The 16,515-nt window shown below is 36.4% G+C and overlaps 1 protein-coding gene across 2 annotated transcripts in view; it reads right to left on the bottom strand.

The window, feature by feature from the left end:
* LOC111512583 (probable multidrug resistance-associated protein lethal(2)03659) overlaps nt 1-12,665 on the bottom strand; it is a 51,189-nt gene extending 38,524 nt beyond the window's left edge. For both annotated transcript variants that reach the window (XM_074170865.1, XM_074170866.1), the window contains exons 1-4: nt 12,507-12,665; nt 8,747-8,980; nt 6,963-7,393; nt 6,726-6,882 (exon numbers count right to left, since the gene is read on the bottom strand). In XM_074170865.1, the coding sequence (XP_074026966.1) occupies nt 6,726-6,882; nt 6,963-7,393; nt 8,747-8,980; nt 12,507-12,583 (899 nt within the window). In that variant the 5' untranslated portion in view covers nt 12,584-12,665. The remainder of the gene's footprint in view (nt 1-6,725; nt 6,883-6,962; nt 7,394-8,746; nt 8,981-12,506) is intronic.
* Between the last annotated feature and the right edge of the window lie 3,850 nt (nt 12,666-16,515).

Here is a 16,515-nt window from a genome sequence, read left to right as displayed (position 1 = left end):
GTGGTAAAGGGCAAAGCTTTACCACTGACCGTTTGAGCAATCCAGTAGGAGTTTTTACTGAGGCAACGCGTATTATTCCGTCTGTGCCCGGATAAACTTCAACCACACGGCCAAGTTGCCAACGTGAGGGAGGCATTGAGTCGTGCTTAATTAAAACCATCGTACCCAGTTCAATGTTAACAGTGGGATCAGTCCACTTGCCTCGCTGGAACAAGGTATGGAGATACTCTTTGCTCCATCGCGACCAGAAATCTTTATGTAAATGTTGAATCAACTGCCACCGTGATAGTCTATTTAACGTGACTTTGCCAAGCTCTTCATCGGGGGAAGCATTCAGCGGTTCCAGAGTTAAAAAATGACCTGGAGTGAGAACGGACAGATCATTAGGGTCAGAGCTGATCGGACAGAGCGGCCTAGAATTCAAAACTGATTCTACTTGGACCAATAAAGTGTTGAATTCTTCGTAGGTAAGAAGCTGATTTCCAAGGACTCTAGAGATGTGATTTTTAACTGACTTGATACCAGCCTCCCACAATCCACCGAAGTGAGGACTAGAAGGGGGGATAAAACTCCACTCGATTAGCTCTTGTTGAGCAGCAATATGAAAACCTTTGAGGATTCGAGAAGCTCCAATAAAATTAGTCCCGTTATCACTAAATATCTTTGAAACCCTACCACGTCGAGCAATCAAGCGCCGCAGAGCTGCCAAAAACGTCTCGGATGTCAAATCTGTCGCCAACTCTAAATGGAGTGCCTTAGTCGCAAAACACACGAAGAGGCAAATATAGGCATTGTGGGTTTTCGCACCACGATGTCGACCGAGAGTTATGGAATAGGGTCCGCCGAAATCGATGCCAATGCAAGAGAATGGTTTTATCTGTGACACGCGTAATGGAGGGAGGTTTCCCATTGGAGCTCGGGATGGAATGGGATTTTGTTTCCAGCATGTAAGGCACTTTGAAAGTTTCTTACGGATGGTGCGTTTCGCAGATAATATCCAGTATTTCTGGAGTAAGAGAAAATACAGAGTTTGGAAACCAGGGTGGAAATATTGGCAGTGTACACTTTCGATGATTAAGTCGGTTAACCGATGTTTGCTGGGTAATAATAACGGGTGTCGTTTGTCATAAGTGAGTTTGGAGTGTGTAAGACGACCACCTACTCTCAAGAGACCATTTGTGTCAAGAAAGAGATTCAACTTGCGGAGTGATTTCTCTAAAACTTTTCCACTGAGTAAGGAGGAGATTTCAGAGTGGAACACGTGAGATTGGATATGTTTAACTAGGGAGAGTGAAGCATGATGGAGATCTTCGAACGTGAGGTAAGACAACTTTCGTTCGGAAGGAGGAAGCTGACAATTATGAAGGAAACGCTTTACATAAGCGACAATCCTTTGAATTTTGGTGAAGGAGGAATACTTTTCTAACAGGATATCGAGAAAATTACTTTCTCTTTGGGTGGACAAAACAGTTCTTTTTTCTTCCAGGAGATATTCTGCATCTAACTCAGCGGAGCTAACCATGGAGGGCCAAAACGTCGAAGGTTGGCGAAGCCAAGAAGGCCCCGCCCACCATTGGGAATGATCTATTAGCTGGGATGGAAAAAGGCCTCGAGATGCACAATCAGCAGGGTTGTCTTTTGATGGAACGTAATGCCAAACTTCAGGGGAGAGCTTGTCTTGAATTCGACTTACGCGGTTACTCACGAAAGTTTTCCATTTATGAGGAGACGAACGTATCCATGACAAGGTTGTTGATGAGTCTGACCAGGCAAAAATATTGCTTACGGGAATTTGTTTGTCAAAAATCTTTATAACGAAAAAGAGGAGATCAGCTAGTAGACAAGCCGCAGAGAGTTCGAGTTTTGGGATAGAGAGGGTTTTAAGAGGAGATACTTTGGATTTTGCGCATATCAGGCTAACGCGTATGTCATCCATAGTTTCATATCGACAGTATATAACGGCCGCATAACCATGTTCACTGGCATCAGCAAAGCCATGCAGGGTACAGGAAAAAGAAGAGGTATGGAATAGAAAGCGAGGAACGCTAATGTTTGAGAGAATTGGAAGCTCATCCTTTATCCGATTCCAAATGCATGTCACTTCCGAAGGAGGATTTTCGTCCCAACTTATTCCTAAGGTCCACAAATGTTGAATGAGCCTTTTTGCAAAAAGAGTAAGAGGACTAAGAAATCCCAAGGGGTCGAATATCCTGGCAATTTCGGAAAGTATATTTCGCTTGGAGCAAGGTACTGACTTGGAACATATAGTGAAAGAGAAATGATCAGCGGAAGCATTCCACTGTAAACCTAGAACCTTTACAGTTGAATCATTATTAAGATCAAGCGAGGTAGAGTTATCCGAAACTTCTTGGGCAAGTAAAGAAGTGTGATTACTTTTCCATTTGTGAAGTTCGAATCCTCCTCTTCTGAGCAACGAAATGAGTTGAGATTTGAGACTTTGAGCTTCTTGAACTGACTGGCAACTTGTCACGATGTCATCTACATAGGAGGAGGTTTTTATGGCTTTGACTGCCAAGGGGAATTCTTCACCTTCATCCTGAGCAAGCTGCAGAAGGGTTCTTATCGCAAGAAAAGGGGCCGAGCTCACTCCATAAGTGACAGTATTTAGAACGTATTTCTGAACTGGCTCGTTTGGAGAGAATCTCCATAGAATTTTTTGATACTTCCTATGCTGTATGGAAAGGAGAATTTGACGATACATTTGACGAATGTCTACCATGAGAGCGATAGGATTTATTCTGAAATTCAATAGGAGAGTAACCAAGTCACTCTGAAGCTTGGGTCCTATTAATAAAGTATCATTGAGTGATACCCCACTTGTGGTTTTCGCAGAAGCATCGAATACCACTCTCAGTTTGGTGGTAGTGCTTTCTGGTCGCAAAACACAATGATGTGGGATGAAATATTCGTCAGCGTTATTGTATGTTTCTGTTATAGGTGACATATGGTGTTGAGAGAGGTAATCCCGCATAAATTCGGAATACTGTTCTTTTAATGAAGGATTTCTATTCAATTTGAGTTCGAGAAGATGAAATCGTCGGAGAGCGAGTTCTAGAGAATTAGAGAATATAGGTGCATTGGCTCGAAAAGGAAGTGAGACTATATATCTGCCTGAGGCTGTTCGGGACACAGTTTTAGAGAATATATCTTCGCAAACAGAATCTTCAGGAGAGGACTTACATATTCTTGGGACTTCCTCCAGTTCCCAAAAACGTTTGAGTGTAGAGTCGAGATAAGGATTACAAGAACAATGTAAAGATGTGAGTAATTCCGAACTAGAAGGGTTGGGAATTGATCCCATGAGAATCCAACCAAAAATGGTATGAAATGCGTTGGGTTCGTTATGTTTCCCAGGCCGGCGACCACTATTTAGGATCAAAGAAAATATTTCGGCTCCTAGGAGAAGATCGATTTCATTGGAGATGTTGAAATGAGGGTCAGCAAGCTTGAGGTTCGACAAATGAGACCAAGACGTAACATTGAGGTCATGACTAGGCATTTTATTACAAACCTTGGGCATTACGATCGCATTCAACTTGATAAGAGGTTTAGGGCTAGTGCACAGGCGAATCTGCAGGGAGACTGCTTTAGAAGCTGAGGAATTCATGTCGTTTATACCTTGGATGGAGAGGGAAATATTGTGGTTTTGATTATATAATCCAAGACGATTGCAGCAACTTTGGCTTATAATGTTGATTTGTGAACCTGAATCGAGGAGGGCACGAATTTGCTGATAGTCACCGCGGGCATCAAGAACTTCAATAAGAGCTGTTGATAAGAGTATGGTAGTATTCATGTTCGACGGTTGACATTGAGAATGAGTTGAGGGTATGTTCGTGAAAGCAGAAGAAGCTTGATTTTGTGGTAGGTTATCTCCTACAGGAGGCAGAGATGAGCTTTGATCTTGATGAAGTTGATTTATGGGAGGAGCGGTGATGCCAAAGTGTAACAAAGTATGATGTGTCTGCCCACAATTAAGACAGTGTGATTTTGAAGTGCAATCTTTTATCACATGTCTTGAACCGAGACAGTTGAAGCACCATCCTTTCGTTTTCACCATATTGAAGCGATCCTTAACATTCAGAGAGATGAATTGTGGACATTTGTAAATATGATGATTGCCATCACAAACTGAACAGATCACTTGTTTAACCTGGGCGTGAAACGATCTTCTGGGGGTAAAATTGGAAGATGAGTTTTGCAAATGTGTTCTGGCTTTAATATCGGGTTTAGGAATTTTCTTCTGTGTGCAATCGAAAGTTCTATCTAAGGCACTAGATTGTTTTAGCACGAAATCTCGAAGGTCATCAAATGTCGGTATGTCATCAGAACCAATTTCAAATTCGAATCGACCAACTGTATTTGAATCTAACCGCCGTACAAGCATATTAAAAAGCAAAAAGCTCCATTGGTCTGTAGGAAACCCTAAATTTTTTAGAGCTGCAATATTTTCTGTGAACGTGTCTACGAGCTTTCTGAGATTTTGAGAGGAAATATTATTATCAGGGATTCGACGAGCATTTTCTAACTCGAGATAGTGAGCATTCGCAAGGAGTCTTTTGTTTTCGTAACGTTTTATCAAAGAATTGTATGCAACAATATAGTTTGCATCCGAGATAGGGTTACACTTCACAAGTGCTAACGGAGACCCCGACAGAGATGAGATTAGGTAATTGAATTTATCTATGTTTTTCAAAGAGGAGTTATCATGGACTAAACTGTTGAACATGTCAATAAAGGTTTTCCATTGCTTGAAATTGCCATCAAATTTAACAAGTTCGATTTTTGGCAATCTCACATGACTCATTTCGGGTGGACCTGGGTTGTTTACAACATCGACTGTATTGAATAATTGAGAAAAGGTAGATTTTGCTGCATAATAATGCTTGTAAAATCCTCTGGATAGAACTTTAAATTCCTCATTGTCGTATTCATCCACTGAAATGAGGAGTGGCAAAAGAACTGCATTATGCTTTTCAAAGTCTTGATAAATATTTTCTAAGTGCGAACACATTGATTTAAATAGAGAATGAAGATCCACAGACGTTTTGGCAGCTTCTGCTATTTCAGCAATATCGCTCATACGGTCTATACAAATTTGTTGAAGAGCCCGACATTGTTTTATTTTATTCGCGTTAGCCGTCATCTTGAACTACCACTGAATTGCTAAATAACAAGCTTCAAAATAGCTTGATAAATAATCGTACCGAACAAAATTATTCGATCACACCTCGTATATTGAGAATCAATATCTCACCTCTAGCAAAAACTCCAAGTATTAAATATTTTTCAAAAAAAAAAACAAGTAAAGATTGGATGTGAAATTAAAAAACAAAACGATAGAGAGGTATTCAACAGAACGTTGACTTCTTGGGTTTTTTGCCAACAGGAGAAAATTAAATGTATTTGTCTGAGAACTAAAGAGTCTGAACAAAACGAACAAACGAAAATTTTCAAGAATTCACAATATCCGGATCGTATGGACCATGTTATATATTGGGTAACTTAGTGGACTGTTTTAATAGGTCTTTGAAAATTATCGAGTAGTTCGTTCTGTTCAGTGGTGCTAATGATTGAGAATTAACTAACAATAATAATGATATCAAAAGAGAGAATTTAACGTGTCTGTGATTTCCTTACCTTAATTTTGGTCACAACGGCACTTGAGGAATCGGTGAATAGAGAGAGAGAGAGAGAGAGATAAGAAACTGCACTTTTCCAGTACAACTGCAGTTTTCTCGAGCACTTTCGGTTCTTTCTCCGGAATCGAACCTTTTGTCTATATGTTCTTCCTCTCGCGGCAGACAGAAAACCACAGTCTTCTCGCGATAAGAATTAACACAAAAAAAATGAAAACAAAAACTCTACTTAATCAGACAAACACACTATACAGGGAGGTGGTGACGATACAGTGCTGATTGTATTTGTGAAAACGAAAAAGAACAAACGATTGTTAGACTAATGTTAGAAGCAGAAGAAAAAAGATAAGAACTTGGGAATTTTCACACCTTTTTTTATTATTTGATCGAAGATGTAGTTACAGTACTTGCGAATGACCAACAGAAATTTTGAAGGAATTTTAAATGTTGTGAATATGGAAAGTCAACAGAAAGGCAGAAAATGAGAAGATGCATATTGTAGAGTTCAAGATGATTTCGCACCAACATCAATAGTTCATGGACAGCCATTTTCAAACACTTCATTTATTAAACTAAAATGGTGCAATGACAAAATCACTGCACGTACTGTAGACAGAAGATAAGTCATGGATAACGAAGTCTATCATATAGACCGTGTAGATACAAAGGTCTAGAGTGAGTAAGTCTAATCGATTCCACCAATCAACTCAAATAAATGAAAGCAGCCCCTTAATGAAGCCAGTAATTTCATTTGGCCAGCTGAAATGATGCAAGCTCTTTCTCTTGATCCTTCGTTATAAAGAGAACAGTTGCGTTCCTTCAGATCTTCAGATGTAGATAGTCTTGCAGCAAGGCTGAAAAATTTCTCCAAGTGTTGTAGAATTTTTCAAAGTAGACATGCGATACCAATTTGTGCTCTTCAAAGCTCTACAAGTATTGTAGCAGGTTCAGACAAAATACTATGATGCGTGTGTCTACGATATAGCCATGAATGTTTCAAAATATGTTGAGGTCTTCAAGTTTTTGACTGACAACTACAGATTTATAAAAAAAGTATATTCATACTTCCTGGCGGTATTGATTCTCTCCCCGAAGAATTTTTCCCACGTGTACATTTTGATTATTCTGATTGTTGACAACGTTTCCTGGGTCACTTGCAATCGCTCATCAGTTTTCGCACATGCTGCCATTCTCAGGTTGTTGATCCATTTTCCAAGTAACACTAGAAAAATTAAATAAATCTAATAGCATACTGGAACTGGCAATAAATGATTCATTCATGTATATATTTTCCATACTCACATAGAAAGGGTAAGGAAGAAAATAATATTCCAATTCCAACAAATGAAGCTACTCCAATCTTTGAGAAAATCAAATAGCAAACTACAACTATCTGGACGATTCCAATAACAACATCATTTATAGTCCACATAGATTCTCTCAATATTTGTACATCTTTCGTTATTAATGTCACAATATTGCCTAGAGAAATTTCTGATACAGCTGAAGGTGTCAGTTTCAAAGCTTTCCTGTATAAAAATGAAGAGAATGCAGTTTTTATCTCAACGCCCAGTTGCTGAACCCAAATAACGTAGTTGCTATAATAAATACGGTATATTTGCTGAATAGTTATCAACATAACAGCGTAAAAATAAGCATCATTTCTTGTCATTGTCGTTTGTTCTGCTTTGAAGTACGAAATAAGATTTGTGAGTGCATAGGGTTCCAAAATTCTGGAATTAGAAAAATATATCAAAAAAGATCATAATAGTTCTTCAACATAATCAGAGGGTGCCTAATCAATAATAATAAGAATGAAGACCTTCATTATAAAAAAAATATTCATGCTATAACATAAATATAATATTGGGCGATGTTCAATTAATTTAAGGGGTAGACTGAATATCTGTTCTCCCACCTAACCCTAAATAGACAGATAAAATAATTAGGTAAATGGAAAGTAAATAGAAAGGAATTGAAATAATTAGAGGATGTTAATACTGATTGTTGATGATCTCAACACTCTCACTCCCGGCCATTTTTTAACTATGGAACCTGTCTCCAGTCTACCGCTGCCTGATTATTCTGATATACCCCTGAATCGTTTAACGAGATGACAACAATTACAACGCCTACATCGGGATTTCTGGCATAGGTGGCATAAAGAATATTTGCACACTTTGCAGCAAAGAGGTAGGTGGTTGAATGGCGGTACTTCCCCTCGCATCGGTACTCTTGTACTTATCAAAACTGATAACCTTCCCCCATGCAAGTGGTCGCTCGGTCGTATCTCCAAATTGTATTTTGGTGATGATCAAGTCGCGAGGGTAGCAACAATTAAAACAACGCATGGTACCTTGAAGCGCCCCTTGGTCCAGTTGTGTCCACTTCCACTTGAATAGTACACGACTTTTCACTTTTCTTTTCAGCATTTTTTGTTTCATTTGATGTTTTGAATATTTATAATTAATTTTATTCAGTTATATATTAGAAAATGCCTTCTGCATTTTGCGGGCCAGTAAATGTTGCGGAACGGCTAAGATACTCATTTTTATTTTCTCAATTTTGCCTCACCCTGTACCCTCAAAACGACTTCAATATGATTGCGCCCTCTGTGGTGTGTTGGAGCGATGAAAAGGGACGAATATTAGTGTTGTTGCATTGTTTTTGTGTGGTTGATTGTCCGCCATTCTCGACTGCCCAGTTCAACTGTGAATTATTCGTTTTTTTGCTGATAATATTTATGTTTATCACACCGCATAATATCGTGCTTCTTGATACACGGATTAGCTTCGATTCCAAGAACTGGTACCAATCTCAGGTCTCTGATGAGACAGCCGCAATCCACTCAAGGTAAGTCGTCTTTGAGGGATTTACTTTAACATTTTGTTAAGTATCATAACGGTATACAGTCCCTACTGTTCCTATTACCGTTCCGTTACAACATGTTCTGACACCATATCAAGTACAAGAATGTATTCAAAAACATTCTATTTGTATCAGTGTATGGATAAAGATCGATCATAGTGAAAACTGTATAATTATTATATTAATGATGCGTCGGAGTATTCATAATTTTTACTTACGTTTTCGATATTCTGAAACTCAAATCTACAGCACATACCAAAGTATATTTCCAGCCAAATGCTTTCCACATCACTTTCGAGATAGATGGTTCAGAACTCCTCTTATTTTCTAACTTCCACTGCTCTTCCAGTTTATTTCCACATTTTTTCGAGCCACATATTTCGACAACTTCATACAAATCTTCTTCTTCGAGATCATGTTTGAAAGCTTTTCTGAATGTGCCCACCACATATCTGAAAATTTTATTTGAAAATCAGAACCGTTCTCAAAACTATGAAGAACTTTTTGTTTGATTTTCCGGATTTTTGCTTTGAAAAAAGTAGAAATCAAGAATCTACAACTGGAGGAAAAAAGTTCGAAGCAACATCCATTCTGTGATTCTGGGAAAATACCCAAGAATTCCAATTTCAGAAAAGCATAAAGACGATGATGATGATACCAAGGTAGTATAAAAAGTCGACTGAAGAGATCGCAAATGAAATTTAGTTCTTCACAGGGTCGGTATTTGTCATGATTGTGATTTCACGTTTCAAATAGATCAGATATAGCTGTGAAGGTGTACAATCTTTCTTCATTATCATCACCGTCACCTGAACTTATGTTCTGAAGGTTTTCATAGAGATTAATTTGAACTAATCTGCAAGAAGTGTTGCAGAGTAAAATTATAATGGCTAGATGATATTTCAAGGTTTTTCCATAATAAAAATTATTTGGACCATTTAGAAATATCAATTTCTATCCCTACAGAAAATTTAAGACAATTCACTTTATGAGTATTGTTGAAAATTGTTTCTGAAAATCTTCTCCTAAATTCCCCCATATATTTGAGTGACAGTTGTATGTAGTCTGTTCTTTGTAATAAATATTTGCATTCTTCTAATCTATGATTCATTTGCTCTAGCATTGACTTAACTCAATCATAATTGTGCCAAGATCAGTAATGAAGATAATTAAATGAAACTAACTCAGATGGTTATCTCAAGGTAGAACTTGTATGTTTCTCATATTCGAATTCATATGTCCCATTACCCTAACAAATTGGCTCTGATTCCTAGAATTGGTGATTTTATTGGTAGTCAGATAAGTCACTTGTTATAGTTGGTGATGTGGGTATTCATATCTTGACGAGAATATGATGAGCTGTATCTATCGAATAGATGCTTACTAATTATTTCCAATAATATATTGGTTAATAATATTCATCCAAAAATAAACTTGAAGACGATCGTCAATCTGGTCTGGTAATGCAGAAACGTCTCATTTTCATTTTTTGTTTCTTGATAGTTCTTGCTTAGAAAGTCAAAGTTTCAGTTTGAACTTATAATGTTGAATTCAACTGCAAACTCGAAAGAGTTGAAACTAGTTCTGTTTTTTGGTTGAATATTTTCTGTTTGTTGAAAATAAGTGATGAGAATCTGATGAGGAGAGTTTTGAACTTTGTAATCGAAGGAACTCACACCTCAATCATATTGAAAGTCCTTGAAAATTAAACTGAGAGGTTTGTAAAGCAAAATTGGAAACTTGCAGACCGATAATAGAAACTAATCGTTCTACCTACAACGAATATCCTCTTATCGTCAACCACAGATCAAACAAGTGGTGGAATCATAATTTCGCACGGAGTACATAACAGGCTAAAAAAACTTAGAAAGGGCAAGGGACCTAGGTATCTGCGATCATTACAAAATCATCATCAAAAAATGATCCCAGATACCTGAGTAAACTTAAGAGAGACTCATTCAAAATCATTACAAAATCATCATTAAAAAATGATCCCAGATACCTGAGTAAACCTAAGAGAAACTCATTTTGAGTTTGCGTCAGACTCTAGACGATATTTTCGAAGGTGTCACAGATTTCAATCAATTATCCAATAACAAAAACCGGGGAGTACACAAAAAACAGGAAGAGACACTCTAAGAGAGGTCTTTCAAGTGCACCTCTCTGGGTCCAAAATCACAAGTAGTGGACGTATTCATAGCTGAATATCCCTAAAATGCAATAATTGACTGGTGGTAAAGAAAATGATAAATTTGGAGAAAATCAAATGGGCCATATAGTCATTCCAACCTTATAAGCACCGAAATTAGATGGCATTCATACAGAAACGCTCAAAAAGGACCGTAAAAATTGTATTTGATACTCAGGAAAAGTGAGGTTCTGGGATACCCAAAAATTAGGAGACTTCATTATAAATCGAGAACCATAGCGAATGCATTTAGACAAATCACTCCCATGTTATTTGTATTGAAGTCATCAGGAAAACAAGTTGACTGATATTTTAGGAACATAGCACAACCAAACCAGTGCATCGAAACAAAAGCGCATATAGATCAGGTCGAAGGAAACGGATCTATGCCGGGTCACGAGAAGAGCAGAATATGCTTACGAAAACAAACACGTACTTTGTTAGACGAATGATACCCTGAAAAAAATTCGATTTTTAATTATGGAATATCATCAATTATGGATTGATGATGGCCACTACTTTGCACTGACGAGAGGCCAATTAGCCCGAAACCAGTCTGCCCGTTCCTACAATTGAAGATCGATTCCAGCAGTTATATCGCCAACAGCATATGCAGAAAATACTTCTGTGAAGATTCCTTCAAAACGAATAAAGATACAAAATGGAAATGCCTACAGAGTAAAAAGAAATAAAAAAGAAGTAGATGAAAAGAAGCAAGAAATTGAAAATGAGTTGAAAATTTATGCACAATCATCTTCGGGTGATGACTGGACTATTTCTCTCAGAGATCACTATTTATAGGTCATTCGAAAGCTTTCATCTATCTTCTCTTTCCTCTCTCCGCTTCACCGGTTCAGCAGAAGTTGACCGATTGTCGGGATTTGACCGTTTTCACTTGATTACAGGTTTTTGTATGTTGGGTATTTTCAACGCTAGCTTGCATGAATGTGTCGTTGAACAACATATATGCAACTTCTTTGAACTTCCTCCCAAACCAGTGTTCCTCTCTGTAGATGATCTCAGTATGGGACCACTTGATGTTATATTGATGAGTCTAAACACTACACTGTAGTTTTTTTCATCATGTATGTTGATTCGTTCTCTTGTATTTTCATTTCACGTTTCATTACTTAATATAATTTATGTTTTAGCTTTTCATTGCAATTTCATTTTTTCATTCATAGGTTTAGAATCACTTAATTCAAATTGAGAAATGTTTAACAACACGTGTCTGGTCATTTAATTTATGCAGACGTTATGAAGATCAATTAAAATTCGTCATAAAAGTTATTGAGGATCATCTTTGATAAGATGATTTCAAATAACATATAATTGTTTTACAGAGTCTTAATTCTTAATCGTCTAGCTTCAATATTGTGTATTATATTTGAAAATCAGAAACCAAAGATAAAAATTTTGTCAATAAAATTACTGTCAAAAAAGTAGTAGTTACAGAAAATATCGAAATTTCAAAATTGTTCAAGGATCTCACTTAATTGCATCAAAGTGACTAATGAGTTAAAACACTCATATATGACTATTGATAGACACTACCAATGATTTCTTACTTTTCAATTAATGATTATGAAAATGAAGAATACTTGTATAGCTATTACGAGTAATGTTCATTATACGATTTTTCTTAAGTGGAATTGTTGTTCATAATTTTTCCAAATGATTATTTTTTGCGATATAATTCATCTGTTATTCAATTTCATGATAATCAAAATAATGAATTAATTCTTCCTAGTATTATTTACGCACTGATAGTTCCAGAGTTTTATACTTACGAGAAAGTGATTAGGGAAAGAATATTGGCACTTTCTCTTGGATTAACTTTTCTTTTCTCTTTCTCACAATGATCCATTCTGCTTATAGTTGTATCAGCACTGTTTCGAAAAAGAACGCGAAATCGATTGTTGTAAAATAGCTGTGGTGATATCTAATCAAAAACAAATATATTAATTCTTAAGCATTGTAATAATTCAGTGTTTCAGAGGTATGGATAAAGGTTTTACAATTGTCGTCAAATATTTATTCTGAGAGAATAGAGATTTCAATGATACTTGATTTGTATTAGTTTATTTGAATGATATTATCAGATGGAAACTTTTCATTTGGGAGCAATTCTTCATCATCTTCTTCGTCGATTATTTGGATTTCAGTAAATGATTCCCGATTATGTGAGTTCATATTTATGATTGGTAGGTGCGACACATGCTACACAGCTAAAAATATTCTAGCTCAAAAGGTGCATATAAATGAATAATTTCATTTTTATTTTACTATATGAGCGAAAAAAAACTGTAACCAAATGAAGAATAAATAAAATCAAAACAAATGTTCCTCACATTCGTCGTTCAAAATTGTGAGAAAAAAGTTTTGAATTGAATGATCGTGGACCCCTCATACTCTCGTTGTGATAAGCCTTAGCTGATCCATTCAATTAGGAGAAAAAAGTGTTAGAAATCACACGTCAAAAGGTAAGACTTCGTTAGTGCTTAGCTCGCACAAGTTTCGACTTCTAAGGGTAGTCGTTCGTAAGGATGCGATAGCTGGTTAACGGAAAATACATATTTAAACATATATGGTGCTCATAAATTGATTGAAGAATTAGTCGACTAATGCTCATTGTATTCTACTCCATGAACTGGACCTGGAATCTACACTTCGAATAAATTTCCTTAGAAGACTGCGAAATGTGACATACCACTGAGGACAACCGAGAGACTGAGAGACTGAAAAATCATTAAGCAATACTTTGAGTATCAATTCAAATGTTTTTTGAAGTACTTATACTTTATAGGTAACTAGTACTATGTTGCTGTATCGGTGCTGTTCCAATGTTTTGACAGAATCAGAATCAACAAACTTAGGCATGCGCAGCGTTATAGAACAGTGCTTTCATAAAAAATTCTACAGCGCCATCTAGTGGTGAGTTACAGAAAAATTGATAGCCTAGAAGTTTCATCACGATCAGTTGAGCGATGTGGAAGTTTATCACTTACCAACCAACCAATAAACATCCATTTTTATATATATGATTATACTTGGTGGCGATATGATTTCTGGATAATTTAACTTTGAAGAAACACCGTCATGAACCATTTATTCATACTGCTTTCACTTTAGTTGAAAAAATTATTTATCTTTGTTGAAATAATTTAGCTGTAGTTTCTATACAAATTCAAAAGATTAACTTTCATTGCAGAATTTTATGTTTGACGTTATGTCTATAACCGGGATAGACATACAGAGAAACATCAGTTTTCTATTCTCAAGTATAGTCGTAGTCTCGAAATTATTTGAATTCGCAATTTGCTACCAATTTAGACGTTGTTTGGTAGCAGCCAAGAGGTTCCAAGTGCTTCACTGTCAGAGAATATTTCTATTGACTTGTGTATGAGGTTGGATTCTTCCCATCTGTCCGAATACAATTCAATAGCGTAGATTTTCGCTTGAAACACAGTCGCATAGGTCCCTAGGCAGGTTTATATCTCTGTTCTAGGTCTGCAACCGAAAACACCTGCACCAGAGCCTGAAGGTATTTCTGATCCATTTGAGAACCAACAACTATCTCTTCTCAAAATTTCCTTCTCCCAGAGGATCCAGTCTTCTCTACTCGAGAAAAGTACTGTATAAGGCAGTTCGTAGTTGAAAGTTGAAGGCATAATGTCAAACGTCATTCCCAGAATGCTGTGACTTTCAGTGTGAACAGCATTGGATTGATTTGTGTAATTGGCGATGTATAAAAGTCTATTTTCAGTCCATCTAGCCTCTCTCTCCAGAAAAATGTGAAGAGGAGGTAGATCTGGAAGTATCTCCATGGCCGCTGACGATGTGGTACTGATGGCACCACTGATAGCCAGACAAGCCTGTTTCTGTAAGCCAGAGGCTTCACCTGAGCCGTTTTCTGTAAAGTCTTCGGCCACCAGCTATTGCACCATAAGTGATCATTGGTCTAACAATCATTACATAATTCCAGTTGATTTGTTTGGGACCTTAACCCCAAGTTTGAATTACATTGGTGCTGAAGAGACAGTAAGGCAACTGTCTTATTCCGAAATATTGAATATCCGCCATTGAGGATGACAGTGTTCCATGTAAATGAACTTTTACCTCTTTTGTGTAGCAATCCTGTGAATAATATCTGATTCGATACTCCAAAAAAGTGTTTTTCCTATAAATCAACGTTTTTTCGTGTTATATGAAAGTAGTTATTTTGAGAGGTTTCTTACATCCAGTTTGTGTTACTCGTTTTCATGATCTATATATCTTCATAGAGTTCATTCCTCAAAATGACAGTAAGTGAATAATATATTACAATATATCTATCTAGTCTAGTATTTCGAGAAAAAAATACAATGGGCCTATTCTCAAGTGAATGCGGTACCAAAAGTATACTTTTCTTGTCGCTCGAAAAACATTGCAAGGAATTAAATTGTTGTATTCTCGATACAATTTGTAACATACATATACGTTATAAATTTTACTTGGAGTCGTATAACAATTTGGCATCCAGTGTCCAAATTGGTAGCTGTACAATAGATTGGGGTTCGCGGTACAAAAAACATATTTACTATGTTTTCGGAGCAAAATCTGAAGCTGAGGAGTGTGAAATATAGTTCTAATTTTACCTATGAAACGTCTCAGAAATGTTGGAATTATATCACTATGAGGTAAAATTGAAGTAATTTCAAGAATCATTTGACATTCCAAAACAAGTTACAGTGGCTTAAGGGGAACATTTCTGATGCACTGAATGATAATTCATATCGCAGAATCATTACATTATTTATTTTTATAAAATTTCATCAAAGTTGTGAATTATTATTCCTATTATTATAAAATTCTAGGAAAATGTTTGTATGTTCAATATATACTGCGTAAACGCAAGCGAGACATCAGTGGAAACACCTATTGGTGTGACACCCAAGCCCACTTGCCAAGGTGTCACAAAGCTAAATTCATTAGTTCCTTAAAATGAATAGCATGTGTTTCAGAAGATGCCTTAGTACGGGCTATTCTCATGGCAAAAATATCAAGAACGGCTACTGTACTAGTATCCTTTTATCTTCATACTATAGTTTCACCATTTCACCCAATCTACAGGTAGTAATAAAAAAACATAAAATTGAATTATGTGGATCATGATGTTGATGAAGTAATAAAAGCTTTTTAATCATGAGAAAATAGCAAAAAGGTGTGTCAATTGAAAATAGTTTTGATATTGTGTAATCAGTAGTGATGTTTTTGGTGCCAACCGGCATAAGACGCTTCAGATACATATCATATAATGAGAAAAAACACACTGTAGCAAAGGAAATATTCAGAACCAACACAATACAATGACATGAAACAAAAGATTGCCTTTTCCTATAATTGATTTTATTAGTTTTTATCAGTTTTATGCAGTTCTAATTTGGCTAGATATGGTCAGAAAAGAAAATGGAGTTTATTTATTGATATAAGATAGAGTTAGAATAGAAAAATGGAATTATTTTGGTATTTTAATCTTCGAATTGAAATATGCAGTATTTAGGCCATCGCCATCCCATCGTATTTGAGGATATGAATCTTTCCGCTCAAAAATCTTTCAGATATGATTGGACATCTAGAATCGTCCACAGTTGAATTTGGGTACTTATATTGTATATCTATCGGTGTTTCTCTTGTTTTTTGTTTCGAGAAAAATGTTTTTCAGACAAAAAGTTGCCTTTTCAAATGAAATATTTTACTTTACTAACTACTCCATTCCAAATATTGGTCATTTCGGTATCGAAATCGTAGCAATACAAT

Source organism: Leptinotarsa decemlineata, unplaced genomic scaffold (genome assembly GCF_025532065.1).
Source record: "Leptinotarsa decemlineata unplaced genomic scaffold, Ldec_3_MD MMD2_tig00000008_RagTag_RagTag, whole genome shotgun sequence".
Classification (NCBI taxonomy): domain Eukaryota; kingdom Metazoa; phylum Arthropoda; class Insecta; order Coleoptera; family Chrysomelidae; genus Leptinotarsa; species Leptinotarsa decemlineata.
Note: the sequence above shows the minus strand (reverse complement) of the source record. Positions and strands in the feature narration are given on the sequence as shown.